Source organism: Hemitrygon akajei, chromosome 6 (genome assembly GCF_048418815.1).
Source record: "Hemitrygon akajei chromosome 6, sHemAka1.3, whole genome shotgun sequence".
Classification (NCBI taxonomy): Eukaryota; Metazoa; Chordata; class Chondrichthyes; order Myliobatiformes; family Dasyatidae; genus Hemitrygon; species Hemitrygon akajei.
In genome coordinates, this window is record NC_133129.1 from 37,911,910 (window position 1) to 37,935,335 (window position 23,426).

The window sequence follows — 23,426 nt, forward strand, 5'->3', positions numbered from 1 at the left end:
AGCATGCACAGTCCATTGAATGGGTAATTCTAATGGATCACAATCTCTAATGTCAAGTCTTTATCATGAGATAATGTCCTCAGTTCCAGATGCTCTAATTTAAGAACACATGCTTTTGAGAACCCCTTACGGAATTTGAAGGTCTCAATGAAATAACCTTTCATTCTCCTGTGAGTAGGCCAACCTCTGATTAAAGAATAAGCACCAAGGAACCTATCTAGTGATCTACACCAGATTGCTTCTTCTCAACTTTTTTCCCCCTAGGATGGTACATCTCAGGTTTCCTGAAGGAAAATTAACACATTTTTTAAATAGATGTCCATTTTTTCTAATAGACATCTGTTTTGTCTGTCTTATGCAGACCAAATAAAATTTAAGACTCACAAAATTATCAGATCATTTATCATTGTCCTTGGCTTTATGACTGAGTCTCAATATTCACTGCCTGCACATGCTGATTGGGTCTTCATACTAACCTTAGATATATCCATAAATAAGCTGCTAGGTGAAAAGTGAAAACCTCTAGACCCTGATTGATAATCTTCAAAGAAACATTATGGACTTGTGCCTTTTAATCGGGCTGATGAGAGGTCAAAACACGTGCTGCACTAAATTGATGAGTTGGCATTGCTGATCCCCAGCTTTGCTGACTGTCAAAGTTGTCATTTCGATGGCGTTAACAAAAATCAAAATAAAAGCAGATTTAAAAAATTATAAGCATTTAATTAAATGTAAAACATTTTGGTGAAAATAAAACGTTGGAGTAAACACAAAATTTTGTATACTATAACTGAACTTTTATCCTTGAAGTCTTTAAATCTTCATTTCCAATGTGTGGGATCGCAGTTCTTCAGTAATGTTTAGGACAGCTCCTCAGCCAGGTACTACAGCTAATCTCTTGGGTATTCCAGCCAGTTTATACTCCAGTTCTGGACGTCATGACCGATTTACCAGCAGGAATCTGTCAGCAAGTTCAGTTTCAATGCAGATACGCATGCACAGCTGTCCTGAGCTCACTAACAAGAATGTGGGCATACACATGGAACTGTGCGCCAACCCAGCAAATTCCAAACTTCTGTTCTACCTCATGCCAGTATGCATAAGTGTCAGAAACTGAAGCTGATTGCACCAATTGTTAAAGTTGGTAACTTTAAATTCCTTGTCAATATCTCTGTGGATCTATCCTGGGCCCAACATATCCAAGTGGCTACAAAGAAGACACAACAGTCACTATATTTCATTAGGAGTTTGAGGAGATTTTGTATGTCACCAAAGACCTACTCGCAAATTTCTGCAGATGTACTTGTGAAGAGCATTCTAACTAGCCACATCACCGTCTGGTATGGGGGTGGTGGTGGGGGGGGGGGGGTGGTGGAGTTGCGTGTTACTGCACAGGATCAAAATAACCACAGAGATTCGTAAACTTAGTCAGCTACATCATGGACACTAGCCTCTGTAGTATCTAGGACATTTTCAAGGATGCCTCAAAAAGATGGCATCCATCATTAAGGACATCCATCACCCAGGTAATGCCTTTTTCTCATTTCTACCATCAGGAAGGAGGTACAGAAGCCTAAAGGCACAAACTTAATGATTCAGGAACAGCTTCTTCCCCTCTGCCATCCAATTTCTGAATGGACATTGAACCTATGAACAATACCTCACTACTTTTTTATTTCTATTTTGCAATACATTAAAATTTAACTATTTAATATATCTATATGTACTTACTGTAATACACATCTTTTCTCTATTATGATGTATTGCATTCTACTGCTGCCATAAAGACAACAAATTTTATGACATGTCGGTGATGTTAAAGCTAATTCTGATCAGAGAGTCTGTCCTAAGACCAGCACATAAATCCAATCACAAAGAAGGCATGATTGTGCTTCTACTGCCTTAGAAATTTGCACAACTTCAACATGTCATCTAAAACTTTAACAAACTTCTATAAATGCACCTGGGATCCTGACTGGTTGAGTCACGAACTGGTAAGAAAACACCAGTGCCCATGAATGCAAAAGCCCGCAAAAGGTGATGGACACAGTCTAGTCCATCACAGGAAAAGACCTCCCCACTATTGGAGCATCCATATTTAAGGACCCCCACCATCCAGGTAATGCATTTTTCTCACTGTTGCCATCGGGAAGAAGGTACATGATCATTAGGTCCCACACTACCAGGTTCAGGAACAGTTATTACCGTTCAACCATCAGGCTCCTGAACCAGTGTGGATAACTTCAACTCTGAAATGATTCCACAACCTAAGGACTCATCTTCAAGGACTTGGCTGCTCATTTATTTACATACTTAAATTCTTTTTAAAATTTGCAGAGTTTACCTTCTTTTGCACATTGGTTGTTTGTCAGTCTCTGTGTTTAGTTTTTTGTTGATTCTATTGTATTCTACTGTGAACATCTGCCATAAAATGTATCTCAATGTAGAATATGGTGACATATATGAACTTTGATGATAAATTTACCTTGAACTTTCATTTAGTGCCACCCTTCAACTGGCATGGTTCTGACAGGCGGTGTATCAAAACTCCAGCTGACCTAACTGTGCACATTCAGCTTGATCTGAACTGATACATACTCTCACCAAGCTCGAGAGAGGAGCTACCTGTTCTGTTGTAAACACCTTAGAAGTTAGTTGGTTGCCATTTTTGGTGATAGCTTCTCACAGAGGGATCTATAGATACATGTTGTGCTTTTTAGAGAAAAATATATACTCCAACTAAGCAACCGATATCAAAATGTATTATTCATCTGTTCAAAGGGACCATCTCCTTACCTCTGATTTAAAGAAGGCAAATGACTCAACCTTCTGAAACATTATCTGGATATACTTGGAATAGAGACCAGTGCACTGTAACCAATCATACTACAGCTTATTCATGTCAATGGCATGAGAAGCTTCATAGCAACGAGACTTTCATAGTTTAGCTCTTGTGTAAAGCCTGAATTTTGGAACTGTTCAGCAAAACAGGAATTTGTGCCAACTAGTCAGCAGCATGAAAGCTATTCTGTTCCTCCAATGACTGAATCATTTGAATCTCTATAGTTTAACCATGTAAATGGTTTCAAAAACTGTGAGTAATATTGAAATTTGATTCCTGTTTTTGCCGAGGAGAATTTAATTACAATGGGCCTGCTGATGCCAAATGACGGCCAAGATAGTAATGGCCTTAGGATGTACAAATTTCACGGGAAGAAGGCCCAACTGTGTCTACCAAGAATGTTAAAGTTAGAAATATGGAAGCAAAGTCCTGGAAGTCTAAAGGAACAGTGTGCAGAGAAATACTCAGCAGGTTAGGCAGCGCCAATGGAGATATGATACCAGAGACATGGACACATCAGCAGAATGAGCACTTGCTTTCACATGAATTCCACACGTTCATTTTGGTGCAGGTTGTGATAACTCCGAGCCTGCTGCATTGTGAATGCTACAGAGCAACTCCAACCTGCAGAAGAACTGTTGATAATTCCACTCTCCCAAAATTCCTGACATTCGCCATGCATCATACTCTCCAGTGAGTACAGAAGGAAAGGATAGGCTGGGGCGCGGTACCCCACCCGACCCCCAATAATCTTCCAAAACAAAGAAAACCCTGACATTCTAGCTCTGGGGTCCCCAACCTGGGGTCCACGGATCCCTTGCTAAATGGTATTGAGCCATGGCATAAAAACTGCCCTGGGAAACACTCAGTGGCCATTTTATTAGGGACATCTGTTCAGCTGCTTGTTAATAAATATCTAATCTGTCAACCATGTGGCAGCAACTCAATGCCAAAAGGAATGCAGACATGATCAAGAGGTTTAATTATTGTTCAGACTGATTATCATAATGGGGAAGAAATGTGATCTCAGTGACTTCGATTGTTGGTGCCAGACGGGGTGGTTTGAGTATCTCAGGAAGTGCTTATTTCCTGGGATTTCCAACACAACAGTCTAGAATTCACAGAGAATGATGTGAAAAACAAAAAAACAGCCAGTGAGCAGCAGCTGTGTGGGTGAAATTGCCTTGTTAATGAGAGAGGTTAGAGGAAAATGGTCAGACTGGTTCAAGCTGTCAGGAAGGCAACAGTAACTCAAATAACCGCACGTTACACACACTCAGTGGTCACTTTATTAGGTACAGGTGAAATCTAATAAAGAGGCCACTGAGTATATATCATTGGCAGTGCTTTTTGTACTTTTAACTGTATAGATCAGTACAGCTATTTACTAAACACACCAATGATCTGACATCTGCAAATATAAAATTCTTAACTAAATACTATAGAGTCTTCACAGATTTTGATCCGGATGCACTTGACTGCCCTTTGGATGGATTAGAATTAGATTTTATTTCTTACATCCTTCTCACAACATGAGGGAGTAAAACTCTTTATGTTGTGTCTCTGTCACTCTGTACACACAATAAAAAAGGGAAATGTGGGAGAATATTGCCCAGACACTAAGATTGAATACGTTATTGTTTTATATACATGTATGTACAGTCAGATATGCAATCAGATCAATCATTATTGGTAAATCTGATGGCCTGGTGAAAGAAGCCGTTCCAGAGCCTGTTGGTCCTGGCCTTGGTGCTGTGATACTGTTTGCCAGACAGAAGCAGCTGAAGCAGTTTATGGTGGGGTGGCTGGAGTCCCTGATGATCCTCCAGGCCATTTTTATGCACCTGCTGCTGCAAATGTCCTGAATAGAAGAAAGGTCACATCTACAGATACGCTGGGCTGTCAGCACCACTCTCTGCAGTGCCCTGCGATTGAGGGTAGTACAGTTCCCATACCAGGCGATGACACAGCCAGTCAGGATGGTCTCGATGGTGCCTCTGTAGAAAGTCTTGAGGATTTGGGGACTCATACCAAACTTTTTCAGGCGTCTGAGATTAAAGAGGTGCTGTTGTGCTTTTTTCACCACACAGCCGGGATGTACAGTCCAGGTGAGGTCCTTGGTGATGTGTATATCAAGGAACATGAAACTACTCACCTCTCAACTACAGTCCCATTGATGCCATTGGGGGGTTAGCCTGTCTCCATTCCTCCTGTAGTCCACAATCAGCTCCTTCATTTTCACGACATTGAGGGAGAGGTTGTTTTCTTGGCACCACGGTGTCAGAGCGTTGACTTCTCCTCTGTAGGCTTGTATTGTCAGAAATAAGGCCTATCAATGTTGAGTCATCTGCAAATTTGATCAGCAGTTTGATCATTTCCAGAGGACATCTGTTGCTGTGACAGGTGCAAGGAATCCCTATAGTTTTCCATATCAGATTTCCTGACCCACTGACGTAGGCTCAGATTGTGGTGTGCACTTGGTTTCGTGTATGGCATTTATAACACATCCTCCTCCAATGGACCAAACAGTTTCTATAAACAGTTAAGTCAGAGTCTAATCTGGAAATGCAAAAGGAGGCTCATTTCACTCTTTTGAAATCACAAAAGTCAAACAAAATAAGTAAGTTGGGATCAAGTTCCTTCAAAGCCAGAAAGGAAATTACTTCAGCTTACTATTGACTGATCAGTTGTTTGTAAACAGAAAAAAAAACCTACCATAATCATTAGAATTTTAGAATTCGGCCAGTTTATTGGACATTTAAACAAACCTACCAATATAAATATATAATTAACAGGACTGTTCTTCAATTACTTAAAGGTTATTAGGATTATCTGTTTTTGAAAGGGCTCCTGCCAGCATAAAAGGCAGCAGCTCTTAAGAACAGTTAAGAATACACAGAAGTTGGTGGAAAGAGTGGGGAGGGGACAAAGTCTTGTTCTATTTTACAGGAAGGCGGAGAAATGGAGACAATTTAGTAACAAGGGGTCAGTGAGTTGAACCCAATGTGAATTGCAAACACTGGAAGAATATGAAAAATAATTTTTTAAAAGAAGTATACAAACTACCATTACTTGAGCAATATTTGTCAAAATGGCGGCACAAAAGTATAGCGCTTAGCATAACGCTGTTACTGTACCAGTGACCCAGGCTCAATTTCTGCCACTGTTTGTAAAGAGTTTCTACGTTCTCCCCACCACTGGCCACTCTGGTTTCCTCCCTCATTCCACAGCAGATTAGTTGATCTCATGAGTGTAACAAGGTGGCATAGCCTCTGAGGGCCAGATATATATCATGTTATATCTCCAAATAAATTTAAGAAATAGATTCAATGTTTCAGGCCAAAGTGCATTTGAAGAGTATCAAGTTGCAAGGTGAGTGGGGAATGAATGGACAGGAGAAAGGAATTATGTCTGATAGGGTGAGGTGTGGACAGCCACTGAATAGCCACAGGACTACTCTGGCCTTATCTTATCACAGATAACTCTTTTGTCCTATCCACCTTTTCCTTATGTTCCTTCCAGCTAGTTGTTAACTTGTCTTGTCATTTATCCAATCTGAAGAAGGAGCTTTGTCCTGGAACATTAATTCTCTTTCTGCTTCCACATGCACTGCCCCATCTGCTGAGTGTTTCCAACATTTTGTTATTTTTTCATACTTAACAGTTTGCTTTTTTTTTTCCCATTCTCAAATACATACTTTGTTTTGCCTTTTGGGGTTCCAGACTGGAAGTAATATGAAGCACATTAATTTATGTGTATTTTTCACTCTTGGGTCTTTTTATATCATTCTAAGAAACACTAAATTAGGCTGTAAAGATTCTTAATTGTTTATCTTTGAGGATTATTTCATGAGAAAGTTTGGCAACGCATTTTCTCATTTTTTGGCAAACGTGGAAGGTACAATTTATATAAACCTTGCTCAGATACAATCCTTTGCTGGTTTATAAAATCATGATGAAAAACAGTCATGTTTCTTGTCAACTTGTAGATATTACCTTTAATAAAATTCTGCCAATCAGCTATTTCTTGAAAACATAAGAACAGTTCTGTAAAACTGTGGCTTTAAAATTTGGGTGTGCATTTCTCTCAGTACAAATCCCAAAGATCACAGAAAACTGATGTGGCTTTAATTAAATTTAACTAATTTAGATAGAAAGTTCCCATAAAAGTGTAAAAATATGCATGGTTTGTAGCTGCCACTTCCAGCCCAGTTCTTAAAAAGGGTGTCCCTTGATGCCATCTGACATCTGTGGATGTGGGGCCACAGGGAATGTACTCTACAAAATGTGAACAACTTGGGTTTGGAAACACTGCTCTGAAAATATTTTAGTAAGAAAGCACAATCCTCAAGTTTCTCTGTTCTGACTTGTCTTCAAAGAGTAAGCAGCAGAGTAATGATGTTAGGATTGTGCCTTGAAGGTGAATGTTTTTGACACGTTAACATGGAAAAAGCAAAAAGCTGATCCATTTAAAGCTGCAATAAGAGTTTTCTAAACAGTGGAATGCCCCACCGAATTTAAGCTTCAGAACACAGAACAGGCTTTTCCTCACAGCCTGCTCTCTCAGTGTATTTTTGCCAATGTGCAAATAGAAAATAATGACAATAATAAAACCAAAACTAGAAATACTAAATTACTAAAGTAACATTAGTAATAGTAACATTAAATATCAGAAGACTATGGAACACAAACAGGATATACATTGTCCCAATAGTAAAACCTACAACTGGTATCATCCCAAAGTCACAATAGTATGAAACAATTAACCTACACAACAATATTTATGTAAATCTTCAGAAAGCGACAACACTAAACACCACTAGAATAGTCCAAAAGTTCCCAGCAATTGAGAAAGGAGCGTGTTTGACAATGTCTGTATCTCAGGTTTTACCAGTTTGAGCTGAGAAAAAATAAAAACAATAATAAGTAAATAGTAGCAACACACACAAAATGCTGATGGAACACAGCAAGCCAGGCAGCATCTGTAGGAAGAAGTACAGTCGACGGTTCGGGTCAAGACCCTTAACGTTGACTATACTTCTTCTATAGATGCTGTTTGGCCTGCTGCGTTCCACCGGCATTTTGTGTGTGTTGCTTAAATAACCAGCAACTGCAGATTTTCTCGTGTTTTCAAATAAGTAAATAGTACTCATGTTCTCAGCATATTTATTTATATTTATTACTATTTGTTTCATTTTATATTTGCACATTTTTGTCATCATTTGCTCATTGGTTATTTGTGTGTGGTTTTTCATTGATTCTGTTGCATTTCTTTGTTCTATGTGAATGCCTGCAAGAAAATGAATCTCAGGGTAGTATGGGGGCTGTCCGTCTTCGTCAGCAGTGAGAGGAGACTGCACGGGAAGGATTAAAAGTGGAAAAGCCATTGCATAGGGGCAGTTCCATTCTCCCAACTGTGGAAGTTTGGGTTCAGTGGATAACTGAGTAGTCTTCCTTGGTTTCAGTGGATAACCATGACTTTGTCTGTGCCCTGTCACGCCCTACACTCTCCACAAAGCATGGCAGAATCACCCTCTTGGCTGTTGGATCTCACTGCTTATCCCATCCACACAGTGGAGCTGACTTCACATGCTAGGGCAGGCGTGTCGCTGTCTCAACGGGCTATGAGGCTCACCACCATATGAGGTGGCTTAGCCCACCTGTCAAAGTGGTGTACCAGGCTGTGGCCTCTGTTGTGTGTGAAGCAACTTGTAGCCATAGGTGACAGCTGAGTTTTCTGTGGGGCCCAAAGGTGAGTGAGCAGCCCAAGAATGGACATGAAAGCCTCTTCATTCAGAGGTACTACCTCCCTGGACACCCCATATACCCCCAGAGTGGTATATGGTGACATGTATAGTATGTACTTTGACAACAAATTCACTTTGAACTTTATTTTTAACATGACCCTCTTGGACAGCAGAGTCAGGTGGTGTGCTTCCTACTCAAAATATTGTCCCAAACAAGATGATGTGTGAGTGTAAAAAAGCAAAGCTGAATTAAATAAACCTGAAATAAATAGAAAAGCCTAGTCACCGCAGTAATAACCACAAAGTTGTCAGACTGTCATTAAGACCCATCCAGTTCGCTAATATCATTCAGAGAAGGAAATATTTCATCCTTCTCTCGTCTGGTCTACATGTGACTGATGTTATTATCACTCTGTTGGTGATGGACAATTAACGCAGACATCTCCATTAATACCCACATCCCACAAACAAATAATTACAAAGAAATACTGAGAAAGATTAGCCAAAAGCAAATTACACAATGACACGTCTTCTCATGCAATCCAAAAGTGTGGAGAACCTGGAAGATTACTTAGATCTGAAGCCATTAGAAATAACCAGAACCTTTGAGACAAGAAGACAGAAGATGATTTCATTATTTAAAAATTCAAAGTTCAATTTATTATTAAAATATGTTTTTGTCATCAGATACTACCCTGAAAGTCATTTTCTGGCAGACATTCACAGAAGAACAAAGCAGTTCAATAAATCAATGAAAAACTACACACAAATACTGACAGGCATCCAATGTGCAAAAGAAGCCAACATGTGCAAATACAAAAAGAAACAAAAATTAATAATAATTAAATAAATATGTAATTAAATAACACTGAGAAACTGATTTGTAGAGTCTTTGAAAGTGAGTCCATAGGTTGTGTTGAGTGATCAGTTCAGTGTTGTGGAGAGTGAAGATTTCCACGCTGGTTCAGAAGTCTGATGGTTGAAGGGTAGTAACCTGGTGGGATGGGACCTAAGCCTCCTTTACCTCCTTCCTGATGGTTGCAGTAAGAAGAGAGCTTGGCCTAGATGGTAGGGACCTTGGTGACAGATGCTGCTCTCTTGAGGAAGCACTCTTTGTAGATGTGTTCAATGATGGGAAGGGCTATTCCTGTGATGAACTGGACTGTATCCACCTCTTTTTGTAGAACTTTTCTATTCATGGGCACAGTGTTTTCATGCCAGGTCATGATGAAGCCAGATGGGATTCTCTCCACTGTGTATCAATAGAAGTTTGTCAAAGTTTTAGGAGACATGCCAAATCTGCACAAACTTCTGAGAAAGTAGAGGCACTGCCATACTTCCTTTGAAATGGTATTGACGTGACAGTCCCAGGATATGATAACACCCAAGAATTTAAAGTTTCTGACCCTCTCCACTTCTGATCCCTTAGTAAGCATTGACTCATGAACCCCAAATTTCTTCCTCCTGTTGTCAACAATCAGCCCTTTCATTAACTAACTAATCCTTGCATTAAAATTCTGATCATTTTTGGCATGTGGTATAGGTGAATATCTCCTGTCTATGCCACTCATCTCTCAACACCTGACATCTGAACTTGTATATAAAGCTGCTGTAACAAATAGAAATGGCATCCAAAAATGCTAGAGAATTCCATCCATCAAAAGACGTTAGTAATGTTGCTTTACATAGTCAGAGAGCTTAACACAGAACAGCGAGACCAATCCAGTCACACACACAAAGTGCTGGAGGAGCTCAGCAAGTCGGGCAGCATCTGAGGAGTGGAATCAGCAGTCAATGTTTTAGCCCAAGACCCTTTATCAGCACTGGAAAGGAAGGGGTGAGAGACCAAAATAAGAAGTGGGGGTGGGTGAGGGGAAGAAATAGAGGCTGGCAGCTGATATTGAGAGATCAGATGAGGTGGGAAAGTTGGTTGTTGGGGGGGGGGATGAAGTAAGAAGCTGGGAGGGGATAGGTGGAAGAGGTAAAGGGCTGAAGAAGAAGGAATCTGATAGGAGAGGACCTTGGAAGAAAGGGAAGGAGGGAAGAAAGGACTGGGCGAGCAGAAGAGAATGGGTGACAAGGGAACCAGAATGGAGAATGGACAAGGAGAAAAAGGGGAGGAGGGAGAAATTACCAGAAGTTAGAGAGATTGATGCACTCCACAGTTTAATTTCTTGATGTCTTCTTTCACCCTGCCCTGCCCCTTGCTGAGTTGGTAAAGGGTTTGTACTGGGATCCTTGCAGCTAGCAATTTCATCAACTGGCTTTTTAATGTGCTGAATATTATTTTGCATGATCCAACACGTATTCAATGTGCATCCATGAAGCCATTGTAAAAGGGAAGTGTCATTAACCTGAAACTCCAGTGTCTCTCCCCATGGATGCTGATGACTTCCTGTTGCCCGCATTTTCCATTCCTGTTTCAGATTTCCAGCAGTAGTAGTATTCTGTTTTGTGCGACTTGAGGTCAACTGGAGTGGAAACGGAGTGGTAGGGCAGGAGGAGGCAGGCTCGAAGTGATATATTTCCCAATGGACGAAATGGCACCTTAACTTTGGATTAACAGATGAATGAATTAAATATCTGAAATAACAGATGTTAATTCCTGGATTCAAGAATCATTTTGATGTCTCAGACTATTTGAAATTATTGATATTCAGTAAACAACATACAACTTTGACCGAATGGTGATCTTTGCAGGGCAAATTTCCTGCTACAGTCATCATACAATCTAATTATTTAAATAGGTATGAAGTGCATGAATCTTGACATATCACTCTGATGCAGAGTTTTAATTCAAAACATCAGTTATTCCTTTTCCCCCTATAGATACTGGTTCTGTGGATGCACAGTGGAGAGTATCCTGCCTGATTCCATCATGGCCTGGTATAGAAACGCCGATGCCCAGAAACAGAAAAGGCTACAGAAAGTGGTGAATACAGTCCAATCTGTCACAGGCAAAACCCTCCCACGCGAAACCAGCATCCATCATCAAACACCCCTACCTTCCAGGCTATGCTCTTTTCAGAGGTTTTAGATCCCAAACTTCAGGAACAACTATTATCCTTCAACCATCAGGCTCCTGAACAGGTGTGGATAAGTTTACTCACCACAATTCTGAGTTAATTCTACAACCAAGAGACTCACTTTCAAGAACTCTTCTACTCAGCATCATATTTACTATTTGCACAATAGACAAATAGTTTCACATTGGTTGGTTGTTCAATACTTACGTATAGCTTTTTTTGGTAAATTCTATTGTATTTCTATATTTTCCTGTAAATAACTTCAAGAAAATGAATCTCAAGGTAGCACATGTTAACATATACATACTTTGATAACTTCTACGTTGGCTTTGGCTTACTGAGTTCCTCCAGCAGACCGTTTGTGCTCCATATTCCAGTATCTGCCGTCTCGTGTACCTCTCAGAATATAGATTCATCATACATCTAAAAGTGAGCACTATTTGGACTTAAATCAACTATTTTTAATTTAAATTAATATTTTCAAGTTAACTAAGGCGGTTTATATTCTGTAGAGGAGTTTTCCAACTAACTGAAACAAAATAATTGTTTTCTGATGTGCGCGATAAAACACTGAGAAAGTCTTAGGGAAAAAAAGTCAATCATCACCTTTGCCCCACATTCTTGTCATCTAGCTGGTGCTCATCACTTTCACATAATCTTTGGATCCTGATGATACTCTCCAGACCCTTTCCTCATTTTGATTTAGGTTAGTAGATCAAACTAGATTTATGGTATAGGCTTAATTTTTTTGGTAGCTGCTTGCTAGTCTGCTTGATTTTCCCCCGTCTCATTTCTACCCCTCTCAGATTTGTGCATTCCAGTGAGTCAAATTTTATTCTCAAAAATTGGACAGTGAAGAATATTCCACGTTTTCTTAAATGCACATTTAAATGCAATGTTCCTTCCACAGCTGAAGCTACATCATCAAGCTTACTGACTCATGCAGCAATCCGTTTTTACCAGCTTTAAAAGGACAGAACAGCATAGCTCATGAAAGATATCTGTAAATTATGCATGAGTTGCTCTTGAAATAAAGAAACTTTTCATGTTTACGTCAGACGAATGCTGGAAAGAGTTTATTATCTTTGTGAGACACCAGGCCTGCTTTTTCTCCAGGTACTGTAGAATGCATTATTAATTTCTTGTAATCCATGTAATTGTAATTGTGGAAATTTTAAGAAAAGATTAAAGCAGAGGTTCCCAATCTGGGGTCCACAGACCCTTCAATTAATGGTTGGGGTTCGTGGCACCAAAAAGGTTGGGAGTCTCTGGATTAGAGAGATTAGCTTTATTTATCACATGTACATCAAAACTTCAAAACATAAAGTGAAAAGCACTGCTTGTATTAACAACCAGCACAGTCCGAGGATCGTATTAGGGGCAGCCCACAGGTGTTACCATTCCTCCAGCTCCAATATAGCATGCCCTAAACGTAAAGCTTTTGGAACATGGGAGGAAATGGGAGGAAAATGGGCAGCGCCCAGAGGAAATCCATACAGTCATGGGGAGAATATACAAACTCCTTACAGATGGCAGTGCAAATTGAACCCCAATCGGTAATAACTGTCATACAACATTATACTAACCACTATACTACTGTGCCTCACTTACTTACAATGCACAGAATACGTTCACAGTCACAGTAGCTTGTAATTTGTGTATCAACCTTTTCTATAGTATTTCCACTGAATTCTTGTAACATGTTCCTTTGTCGCATCTTTTTTAGAAGTTACCTTTTTACAACTAACATTAATTGACTCTGCCTCTGAAAATAAATTTCCCTGGCTGAGCATAATCCAGGATATTTCTCAAGTGAAGTAAGTGAACGAGAAACACGAGCCAGACAGCTGAAGAGAGCTGCCCTATTGAGTTCAAAGCACACCATATTTCACAGGCCATTGCCATGAGCAAAAGGTCAGTCAGTCTGACTGATTTGAGTGGGGGATGGTGGTAGTGAGTGGATAAACCATATTGATTTATATGCTTAGATCTTTTCTCATGGATAAGTGCCTTTCACCAAAGTTCACCAGCATCATCATAAACATATCGAAGCAGAATAATCTCAAGAACTTTTCATGCAAAAAAAATTGGACACTAAATTCAAAAGATTTATTGCAATCCAACTAACCATGTCTATAAACTTCTAGTTCATTTCTAGTTGAGAGAATGCACCACCAATGGCATAAAATGCACTGGTATTTTCCGAGACCTTTCCCTAAGCTAAGATCAGCTAATACGTTTTAATCGTGACTGCACTTAAGAAGTATTATGTTAGTTGTAAATCACTTTGGAATGTCCCGAAATTGTTAAAGACCCTACGTAAATGCAAGACTTCCTTTTGTTTCTTTCATCTCAGCACAAACCAGGAGCTAACAAAGGGCACCACAGTAGGGTAGCCCTCTGTAAGCAAGTTAGCATGCTCCTTCCCTTTTTGCATGGGTTTTCTCCAGGTGCTTGAGTTTCCTCCCACAATTCAAACACGTACCAGTTAGTGGGTTAATCGGTCAATTGTAAACTGCTCTGTGATTAGGCTAGGGTTAAATAGGTGGGTTACTGGGTATCACTGCTCAGTGGGCCAAAATGTCCTGTTTTGTGCTATTTCTCTAAATAAATAAGACCATAGGAGCAGAATTAGGCCATTTGGCCCATCAAGTCTGCTCCACAATTCGATCATGGCTGAGATGTTAACCCCTCAACCCCATTCTCCTGCCTTCTTCCCGTAACCTTTGACACACTTAGTAATCAAGCACCGAACAACTTCTGCTTTAAATAAAACCAGTCCTGGAGTCATTCAGCTCTGTGCTCAGCAACTCTTTGGTTAGTCCAGAGACCCTGGACAATCTCTGTTGCATTAGTCCATTTTGTGTACACAATGCTACGGGCTAATAGAAAAGTGGGTGACTATGTAAAAGGGTAACTAACTGGCTCAGATATGATGATTTCTGAGTTGCAAGCAGCAGGAATCTGGGGAAGAAAGTTTGCTATTGTTCTCAGATGTCATACGTGGGTGGTCATTGTATCAGATACCATGTTTGAGGGGGGACATCACGTGATGACGTAGGATCGAGACGCAGGGACCCAGCTCTCCCGTAAAAAGTTAATAAATTAATGTTTAAATGAAGAAAAGTTAGTCAATACTCTCTAAAAGTTGCTTATAAACGACTCCGGACTGTGTCAAGCTATGCCTCAAGGAAAGAAGATGAAGAAAACTAATACCGGGAAGACTACGCAAGCTGGAACAAGAGCGAGGCCCACGTCTACCGAGGAGCCGCGATCTCAGGTACATTGTATCGCCGGTGATACTGAACAGGAGATGGTGGCAACGCTTGCCACTTCCAAAGGAAAAAACCATCGTGAACTGCGCAAACGCGAAGGATGGAGCATGCGCAAACAGGAACAAAAAGAACTACAAAGCCCAGCTACCACTGCAACTGAAAGTGATAGCGAATCGGAGGGAGAGTCAAATCTCTCGGAAGGATCAGCTGAAGGAGGTAAAAGTCCTTCTAGAAATATAGAAAAGACTTTGAGGCAAATAATGCGTAAATTAGACACATTAAAAGTAATTAAAAATAACCAAAAAAAACTCGAAAAAAAAATGACCAATATGGAGACTATGCTTGATAAAATGACAAAGAGACAGGAAAAAATGGAAAAAAGAATTACGGACTTGGAAACTACAACGGAAGACATGGTTGAAAGAATGGACAAAATGGAAAAGGAAAATACTGCTTGGACATCAGAAAGAAAACAATTTATGGAAAAAATTGATAAGCTTGAAAATCTCAGTAGACGAAATAATATTAAAATTGTTGGACTTAAAGAAGATATAGAAGGAGAAGATCCAATAAATTTTTTTCAAAAATGGATCCCTAAAAAATTGAAAATGGAAAGAGAAACTCCAATTGAGATTGTATGGGCGCATAGATCTTTAAGGTCAAGACCTCGAGCTGACCAAAACCCACGATCAATTTTGATAAAATGCTTACGATACCAAGACAAAGAAAAGATCCTGAAGGCCGCTGCCCAAAGTGCCAAAAATAGAAACGGGCCACTGATGATAGCAGGGAAACCAATTCTTTTTTATCCTGATATAAGTTACAACCTGTTGAAGAGAAGGAAGGAATTTAACCCAGCGAAAAAAGCCTTATGGGAAAAGGGTTATAAATTTACAATGCGTCATCCAGCAACACTGATAATTTTTTTGGAGGACAGAAAATTTCTTTTTTCCGACTATCGAAAAGCGGAGGAGTTTGTACAAGAACTTCCATCTATTCGCTAACTACACATAGAGGCTTCCAAACGTAATGGATTAAAGATGAAGATAGAACCAAGGAACAGAAGTGATGGACATTTATGGATATTACAGAAGAGAAAAGCAAAATTTTAGAAATACTAAATGAGAATAGTATTTTTTTTTTCTCTTCTTATACATATACTTTTTTATGTTGCGGGGGAGCTGGGAGACTGTGGATCGGTTACTGCGGGATTCACGTGTGTAATCATGGCGGTTGCCATGACCCGTACAGCAGAGGGGGGTAATGTTGTGTCTTTTTTCCACAACATTAGTAGGGGGGTATTTTTTTTTTTTTTTTTTTTTTTTCCTTTATATTTTAATTTTTTTCTATCTTTTTGCCTGGATGAATGGTGGGGACACACATAGCAACATGGAGACTTTTATAAAGATTTCCCAGGAAACCACGAAAGTGGAAAGATTAGGTATTATTATAGATTGAAAAGAAAAAGAACTTTAACATATATTTAAAAAAAAAATGAGAACTCCGTGGAGTATGTGGGGATCTTCCAACATCCAGGCATTCCCTTTTTTTTTTTCTCTTTCTTATTTTTTTAATAGGGATGTTAGGGGGGAGGGGTTAAGGGGAGGGGGCTGGGTAACACTTTTTTTTTCATGCACATTTATTCTGTAACAATTTGAAAACAATAAAAAAAAGTTTAAAAAAAAATAAAAAAAAAAAAAAAAAAAAAAGATACCATGTTTGAGGCTGGCGTTGTCTTAGGCTTTTACCATTTGGTACATTTTTCAATTATAGACATAAGAGCCTTCTCAGGGTGGTTTACAGCAGGGAGAACGTTTGATCTGGAGGAATGTCATTCCTGACATAACCCACATTCAAAAGTGCTCTGCTGGACAAACTCCGGTGGGTGGTAAGATCGGACAAACATCTTGAAAACTGGAGAGAACAGGATAAAAAAAAGAGAAACTTAAATAGTCTGTGGAAAATAACAAAAAAAAACACTGCCGCACACAAAAAAGATTGAGGAAGGCAGATTTAAAGCGAACTTTCCCAGCAGGATAAAATGGTTGAATCGTATGCAATTATTGGATCAAAAACACATCTTGGTTTGAATCATATTATCAATTGGTTTTGAAAAGCTCAAATTACAAAGATGGAAACAATGCACAGGTCTATAACACTGTTTTTAGAACGTTTCAGTGTCTTTATCAGCACACTCATTATAATGCATTAATAAATGTTTTAAAATTATCTTCATGGTTGTAACATTATTGAAGTCAAGTCAATGGGTACAGTTAAAGTGAAGGTTAATAGGTACTTGATTAGTAAAAGTATCAAAAATTATGGCGATAATGTAGGAAAATGGGGTTGAAAATAAAATAAATCAGCCATGATTGAATGTTGGAGCAGACTCGATGGGCCAACAGGCTACTTCCACCCCGATGTCTTATGGACTTGAAACTAACTTGCTTTCTCTCTTACCCACTTCTGACAAAGTACCTTCAATGTAAAATGTTAACTCAGTTTCTCAGACCTGAAACAATAACTTAGCTTCTCTTTCTAGAGATTGCATCTGACTTGATATATGTTTCCAGCATTGCTGTTTTCAAAACCTCTAGATGTGTCCGCCTTCCTTTTCTGGTTAAAATGAAGGTGTCATTTCAGACACTATCCATTGGTGTCTGAATTTGATGAGACAGGATTGAGTACGAAAATAGCAGAGCTCTGTGAAAGAGCAACGTTGTTTAATTTAAGTACAAATACAGAGCATACTTAATTCTTTACAATGCAAAAGTGATCTTTTTTCCACTTTGTTAATTGTGGCAACGAATTACAGCATGAAAATATTATTATCTTTTAAGATAAAATGTTCACCCATTTTGTCCCAAAATCTGAGATTTTCAGATTTTTCTGAAATATACTGTGGTTACTTAAATAGGCAAACGTTTTTAATTTATTGCTTATTCTAATTGGTATAACTGAAAACCTTGCATCAGATACATAGTCAAGTCAGTATCTATTAACATCCCGATGTAAAGCAAGTGAACAGACTTCACTTATCTGGATTGGTACCACATTTTGTAAAACCAAAGAATTTGCGATTTATCCTCAAAAATTATCCAAGCCAGCTCATACTGACCAAGCTGGGCAAACATGCAGCCTAACTACAGACATGAACATTATTAGAGCAAGGCACAGAAAATGCTAGAGGAACTCAGCAGGGCTGGCATTATCTATGGAATGAATCAACATTTCAGGCCAAGACCCTTCAGTCCTGAGCTCGAAATGTCGACTCTTTATTCCTTTCCAAAGATGCTGCCTGACCTGTTGAGTTCCTCCAGCATTTTCTGTGTTTTACGCCGGATTTCCAGCACCTGCGGAATCTCTTGTGTTTATGAACATTGTTACTTCTGTAGCAAAGAGGCATAGAGCACACCAGTAATGCAGAAAATGTTAATTCAAAACCAGTAGAACATTCAAGATGAAGAGATTAGATTAAGCAATCACACTGTTATGAGTAGTACCATTCCAACGTAGGGACACAATCAATTTACACAGAGCAAGTTCACACAACAGCAATAACACTGCACCAGTGAATCAGTTTTAGTTATGTTGGTTTGCAGGATTTGTGTTTGAAAAAGTGCTATGGGATCTTTTAAGATTCATCTGAGAGCTGTCCATTGTCAAACTATCTCCTTGCAAAATTGCTGGGTATGAAATAGGTGATAAATTAGCTCATACAAAAGTAACTCCCATAAGTATTAGTAACAATTCTTTATGTGATTGTGTAATTGCTTATATAATCAAACAATCATGTTCATTCAATTAGTTCAGCCAAAGTTTAAAACAACAGCCCAAGGTGTTTTTTTAGTGGTAAAACAAAGATCTTCTAAACCCTAGATTAGTTTATGAACAGACATAGACAAAAAAAAAGCTGACAGGGGAGAGGGAGAAATGGAGAGAGAGGGGGCAAGAGAGAGAAACAAAGCAGAGGGCAATGGAGTGACAGACAGGAAGAGATGCCCATGCATTCTCACGCACACAGCCACAGTGTTCTGAATGCATTTGATTATCACATGAGTAATTTCATTAAGTAATTTCATGATCATACATTAGTAATAAGATGCAGCCTAAATACCACTGATCCTGGTTGAGCTTTGTCTACAGGTCCCCAGTCAGCTGCCCATGTGACCTGCATAGTTCAAGCAGAAACCTGGTCATTTCAAGCAGAGAGCCTTGCCCAGAAAGACGGCTAAAATTTCAGACAGCAGGACTGGAAAGAGCACCCAGTGGCTAACTAACCTGGCTGATTTTAACTGCTTGCTGGAACTGTTTCATATAGTAATAATGAGTCAGAAACAGGATCAAAGATGAGAATTAGTAGAAGAGGTATGGAAAAACTGGGATACAGGAAGGATATTTTAAATAACCAATACTCTATGATGAAGAGGGAGATTAGCTGGTTCTTTGAAACATATTTAATGTAGAATCAATTATCTATAGCAGATATCTTGAGAACCAACAACACAGATTTTTGTTCTATTGCAGGAACATTATTTTGAGAGATTACAAAATTTGGCCTGAGTTGCTGGAATGGCTTGTAAACTTTCCACAAAACCAAATTCTGAAATTATGCCTTAACTATTTCCATATTCTAAGCACTGGATAATTTGAATTAAGTAATACTAATAGTAATAGTATTGGAATTTAATTCTCCGTGTATAACATAATTCACCTACCAAAAATCTCATTTTAAAGAGTGAAGCTTTATTCCAAGAACTTATTACCTTGTAGAGTGAAAATTTATTGTTAAATTTTCTGATGCCCATCTCTGGTCTGTTCTTTTCTTTCTTTCAACATGGCAGCTGAGTGTCTAACAATCTTAATCTCATGTTTTAGAAATGCCTTCCCGAACACCAGTAAATCCATCTTCAAAGCTACTTCTGATCAAATTATAGGTCACCTTTCCTCTTCTACGTTTCCTGATTTCTTGCAACTTCAGTGAAGTACTGAGAGTTATTTTTCTAGTCTAATGTTGCAGTATAAATGGATGCTGCAGCTATTGTTATGTTCATTTTCAATTTTCATTTTTCTGTATTAGTAATTCCAAGTGCTTATTATGTAACTGGAAGGGCTGATATCAACAAAAATCAAAATAATAGATTTCGCTTGCGTACACTTTAGAACACTTAACTTGCCAAGGGTAGAATTTATGTCTTTCAGTCAAAGGGCTATCCATTCAAGGCATATTCTAGAAACTTTAGCAAATATATAATACTTTGGGGCAATATTCAGGAATTGCTGCTTTGTCAGATGTATTCCCTGTGATAAGACTGTCCATGAATACAAAAAAAAGATAGTATTAGAAGAACTAAGAAGTTACAGTGTTCTGCCCACCGTATTTCCCACTATCAATAACAGACTATTCGGTCATTTGTGATGACTCTATGTAGGATTTTCCTGTCTTTTAAATAGTCTGAAATCAAAGAATCATAGAGCAGGAAGAAATTTCTTCACTATTTAATCTGATGATTTGAAGAAGTTTATACCGAAACTCATATCTTCCATGAATATATCATGACTCATTGGCAGCGTAGATTTAGAAGAGTTGGGGAATAAATGTATAAAGTCATGGCTGATTTGTCTGTCGGATCGTCAATACGTATTAATTTTGGACATCGCAAAATCTCTAGCCAATAGATAGTTTGCTAATTGTCACTTTGTACTTTTTTCACTGCGTGAAGTTTTGCTCCTTCAAATGGAATGTATAGAACAATGTACTTTGCATGTGAGACTTTAATATCTATAAACAAGAGCATCTATTCCTCGCTGCAAGGCTGTGAAAGACAAAGTTGCTGGAATGGACTAACAGGAAGAAGCAATGAGACCAACAACAGGCTTAATCAAATTAACCCTCCCTTCAGCAATCAAACTACTGCAGATAGGTAGCTCTATTATAGATTCAAGATTCTCATTCATCAGTACACAAGTGTAAAAGAGAATAATGATTGTCACTCCAGATCTGGTGCAGCATAAAAAAACACAATTTAAAAAAACACAATGAATATAACTACATAAAGTTATCTTATATACACTCAGTGGTCAGTTTATTAGGGACACATGTACACCTGCTCATCAATACAAATATCTAATCAGCCAATCACATGGCAGCAACATGATGTATAAAAGCATGCAGGCAAGGTCACAAGGTTCAGTTATTTTTGAGACCAAACATCAGAATGGGGAAGAAATGTAATCAAAGTGACCTTGACCATGGAATGATTGTTGGTGCTAGATGGGGTGGTTTGAGTATCTCAGAAACTGCTGATCTCTTGGGGTTTTCACGCACAACAGTCTCTAGAGTTTACAGAGAATGGGGCAAAAAACATCTAGTGAGCACTAATTCTGTGGGTGAAATAAACCTTGTTAATGAGAGAGATCAGAATACAATGGATAGTCTGGCTCAAGTTGACAGGAAGGCGAGACTAACTCAAATAACCACACGTTACAACAGTGGTGTGCAGAAGAGCATGTGTAAATGTACAGTACATCAAATCTTGAAGTGGATGGGCTTCAGCAGCAGAAGACCACAAATATACATTCAGAGGCTACTTTATTAGGGACAGGAGGTACTGATTATATGTCTATAGAGTGACACTAAGTTCAGGGGTATCTGCTCATGACAGTATTGGTAGGATTCTTTTTACCACGTGATCCTTATTCACATCACAAAAGCCCTTCCTTGTGCCAAATAAGTTAGGTTTGGAACTGATCACATCTCAGAACTGAACATTAATGAAGCTCTGTCAGCAGATCTGTATTCTGCCATAAACTGCAACTTTGTGACTTGGCATATTCTTCAGTCAATTATTATCCTCAAGCCAGATTTACAGCCGAGTCGGTGGGAGGTAAGGGGGTTATGCCAGGAGCATCACTGGACATGCCTAGAAGTGATTTGCCAACGTGGTGAAGTTGTAACGCAGGTCTGCATGTACAATGAACAAAGAAGGCAATAAACTACAGACAGAGCTCAGAAATACCAAGGCAATGGAGCATGCCAAAGCTGTCACATCCAGCAGTCACTAAGCAATTAATGAGACAAATTTTTGAGAACAGGTAGCTCCTCAACTTTACAAGTAAAGAGAGTGTGCAATCCCCACCATCAGCCAGTTAAGCAATATGATTTTAAGAGATGGCTCAGAGAATGGCTGAGGGAGCCCAACGATGTCCGGGCTACAAGTGCTGAAGGACTGCTCTATACAACTAGAGTGCCTCCAGTTGAACCCGCTCCTGATCAGGTATAACAATGGCAACTCCTGGTTATATGAGGATTTGCCCAGTAATACACATTGAGTGGTAGAGTAATACACTATAGAGTGGTAAGCCATTGAGTGGTAGAGCATGGAAACAGGGTCTTCAGCCAAAATCATTCATGCTGACCACCATTTACCTTTATATGGCCCCTATCCCTCTACTATCCATCTATTTATCCAAATGTTGATGTACCTGCCTCAACCACTTTCGTTAGCGGCTCATTCCACATACTTGCCACTTTCTGTGTGAAGAAGTAACCCTCCAAAGTCCCATTCACCTCTCACTTAAACCTAAGCCCTCAAGTCTTTAATTCCCCTTCCTTGGGCCAGATACTCCGCGCGTCTACGTTGTCTACACCCCTTGTGTGAGACTTTCTCGCTGACTGTGCAAGCCAAATACAAAGTATTGGCGAAATCCGAACTTTCTCTCCATAATCAATGATGTTGGCGACTCATTTCAGATTCTGGCTGTCGGTCGTGGTGTTTCCTGGATCTCTGCACCTTGCAGTTGTTAATCGCTCTGGACTCCTAACGTTGAATGGGTTATAATTACAGCAAAGTGTCGAAATCACTATTTCTAATCACTATTCTATTGGTCGGGAAATGATAGGACACTGAAAGAGCCAAAACAGATAATTTCATGATAAGTGAGACCAGGGTTGAAAATGCTCCCACAACCCCCACTGTCCAACAGTCACAACTCACCCGGGACACGGTCAGATTCTGGTTGAAATCAGCGCCGCCTGTCAGCCTGAAACCCCAAGGGCCCGGACCTGTCAAGATCACGTTTTGCGGCATCTTTGTTTTGTTCTCCGGGTGGGAGCCGGTGGAAGACACTGCCCCCTCTGAAGCCCCTCCGATACTCCACTGGCAGCGGGGCTTGGGTTTAAATAGCCTCGTCCTTATTACCCGCCCACACTAGCACCGCCTCTGGGAACCGCCGCATAGGTACAAACTGGAAGGAGTGAGTGAGTGAATGTGTGTGTGTGAGAGAGAGAGAGAGAGAGAGCGCGAGAGAGAACGAGAGACGGAGAGAGAGAGCGCGAGAGAGAACGAGAGACGGAGAGGGAGAGAGAGAGTGCTCGCTGCACCCCGCACCCCGCACCCCTTCACCCCAGCGCTAAGCCTTTTGCTCTTATTTGGTTTCAAGATTTAAAGTACATTCTGATAACTTCCCGCCGGATCCAGAACCTCCCTCATTCCACAGCCCGGAATCTGGCAGGCGAAGAGGGGGCGTGAGTGAAA

The 23,426-nt window shown here is 39.6% G+C and overlaps 1 protein-coding gene across 2 annotated transcripts in view; it reads right to left on the minus strand.

Moving 5' to 3' along the window:
- Positions 1–23,180, minus strand: part of pdlim3b (PDZ and LIM domain 3b) — a 64,005-nt gene extending 40,825 nt beyond the window's left edge. Inside the window, exon 1 of one of the 2 annotated variants that reach the window (XM_073048155.1) lies at positions 22,887–23,180. In XM_073048155.1, the coding sequence (XP_072904256.1) occupies positions 22,887–22,979 (93 nt within the window). In that variant the 5' untranslated portion in view covers positions 22,980–23,180. The remainder of the gene's footprint in view (positions 1–22,886) is intronic. The other variant, XM_073048154.1, reaches the window with a different exon arrangement.
- Positions 23,181–23,426: the final 246 nt, after the last annotated feature.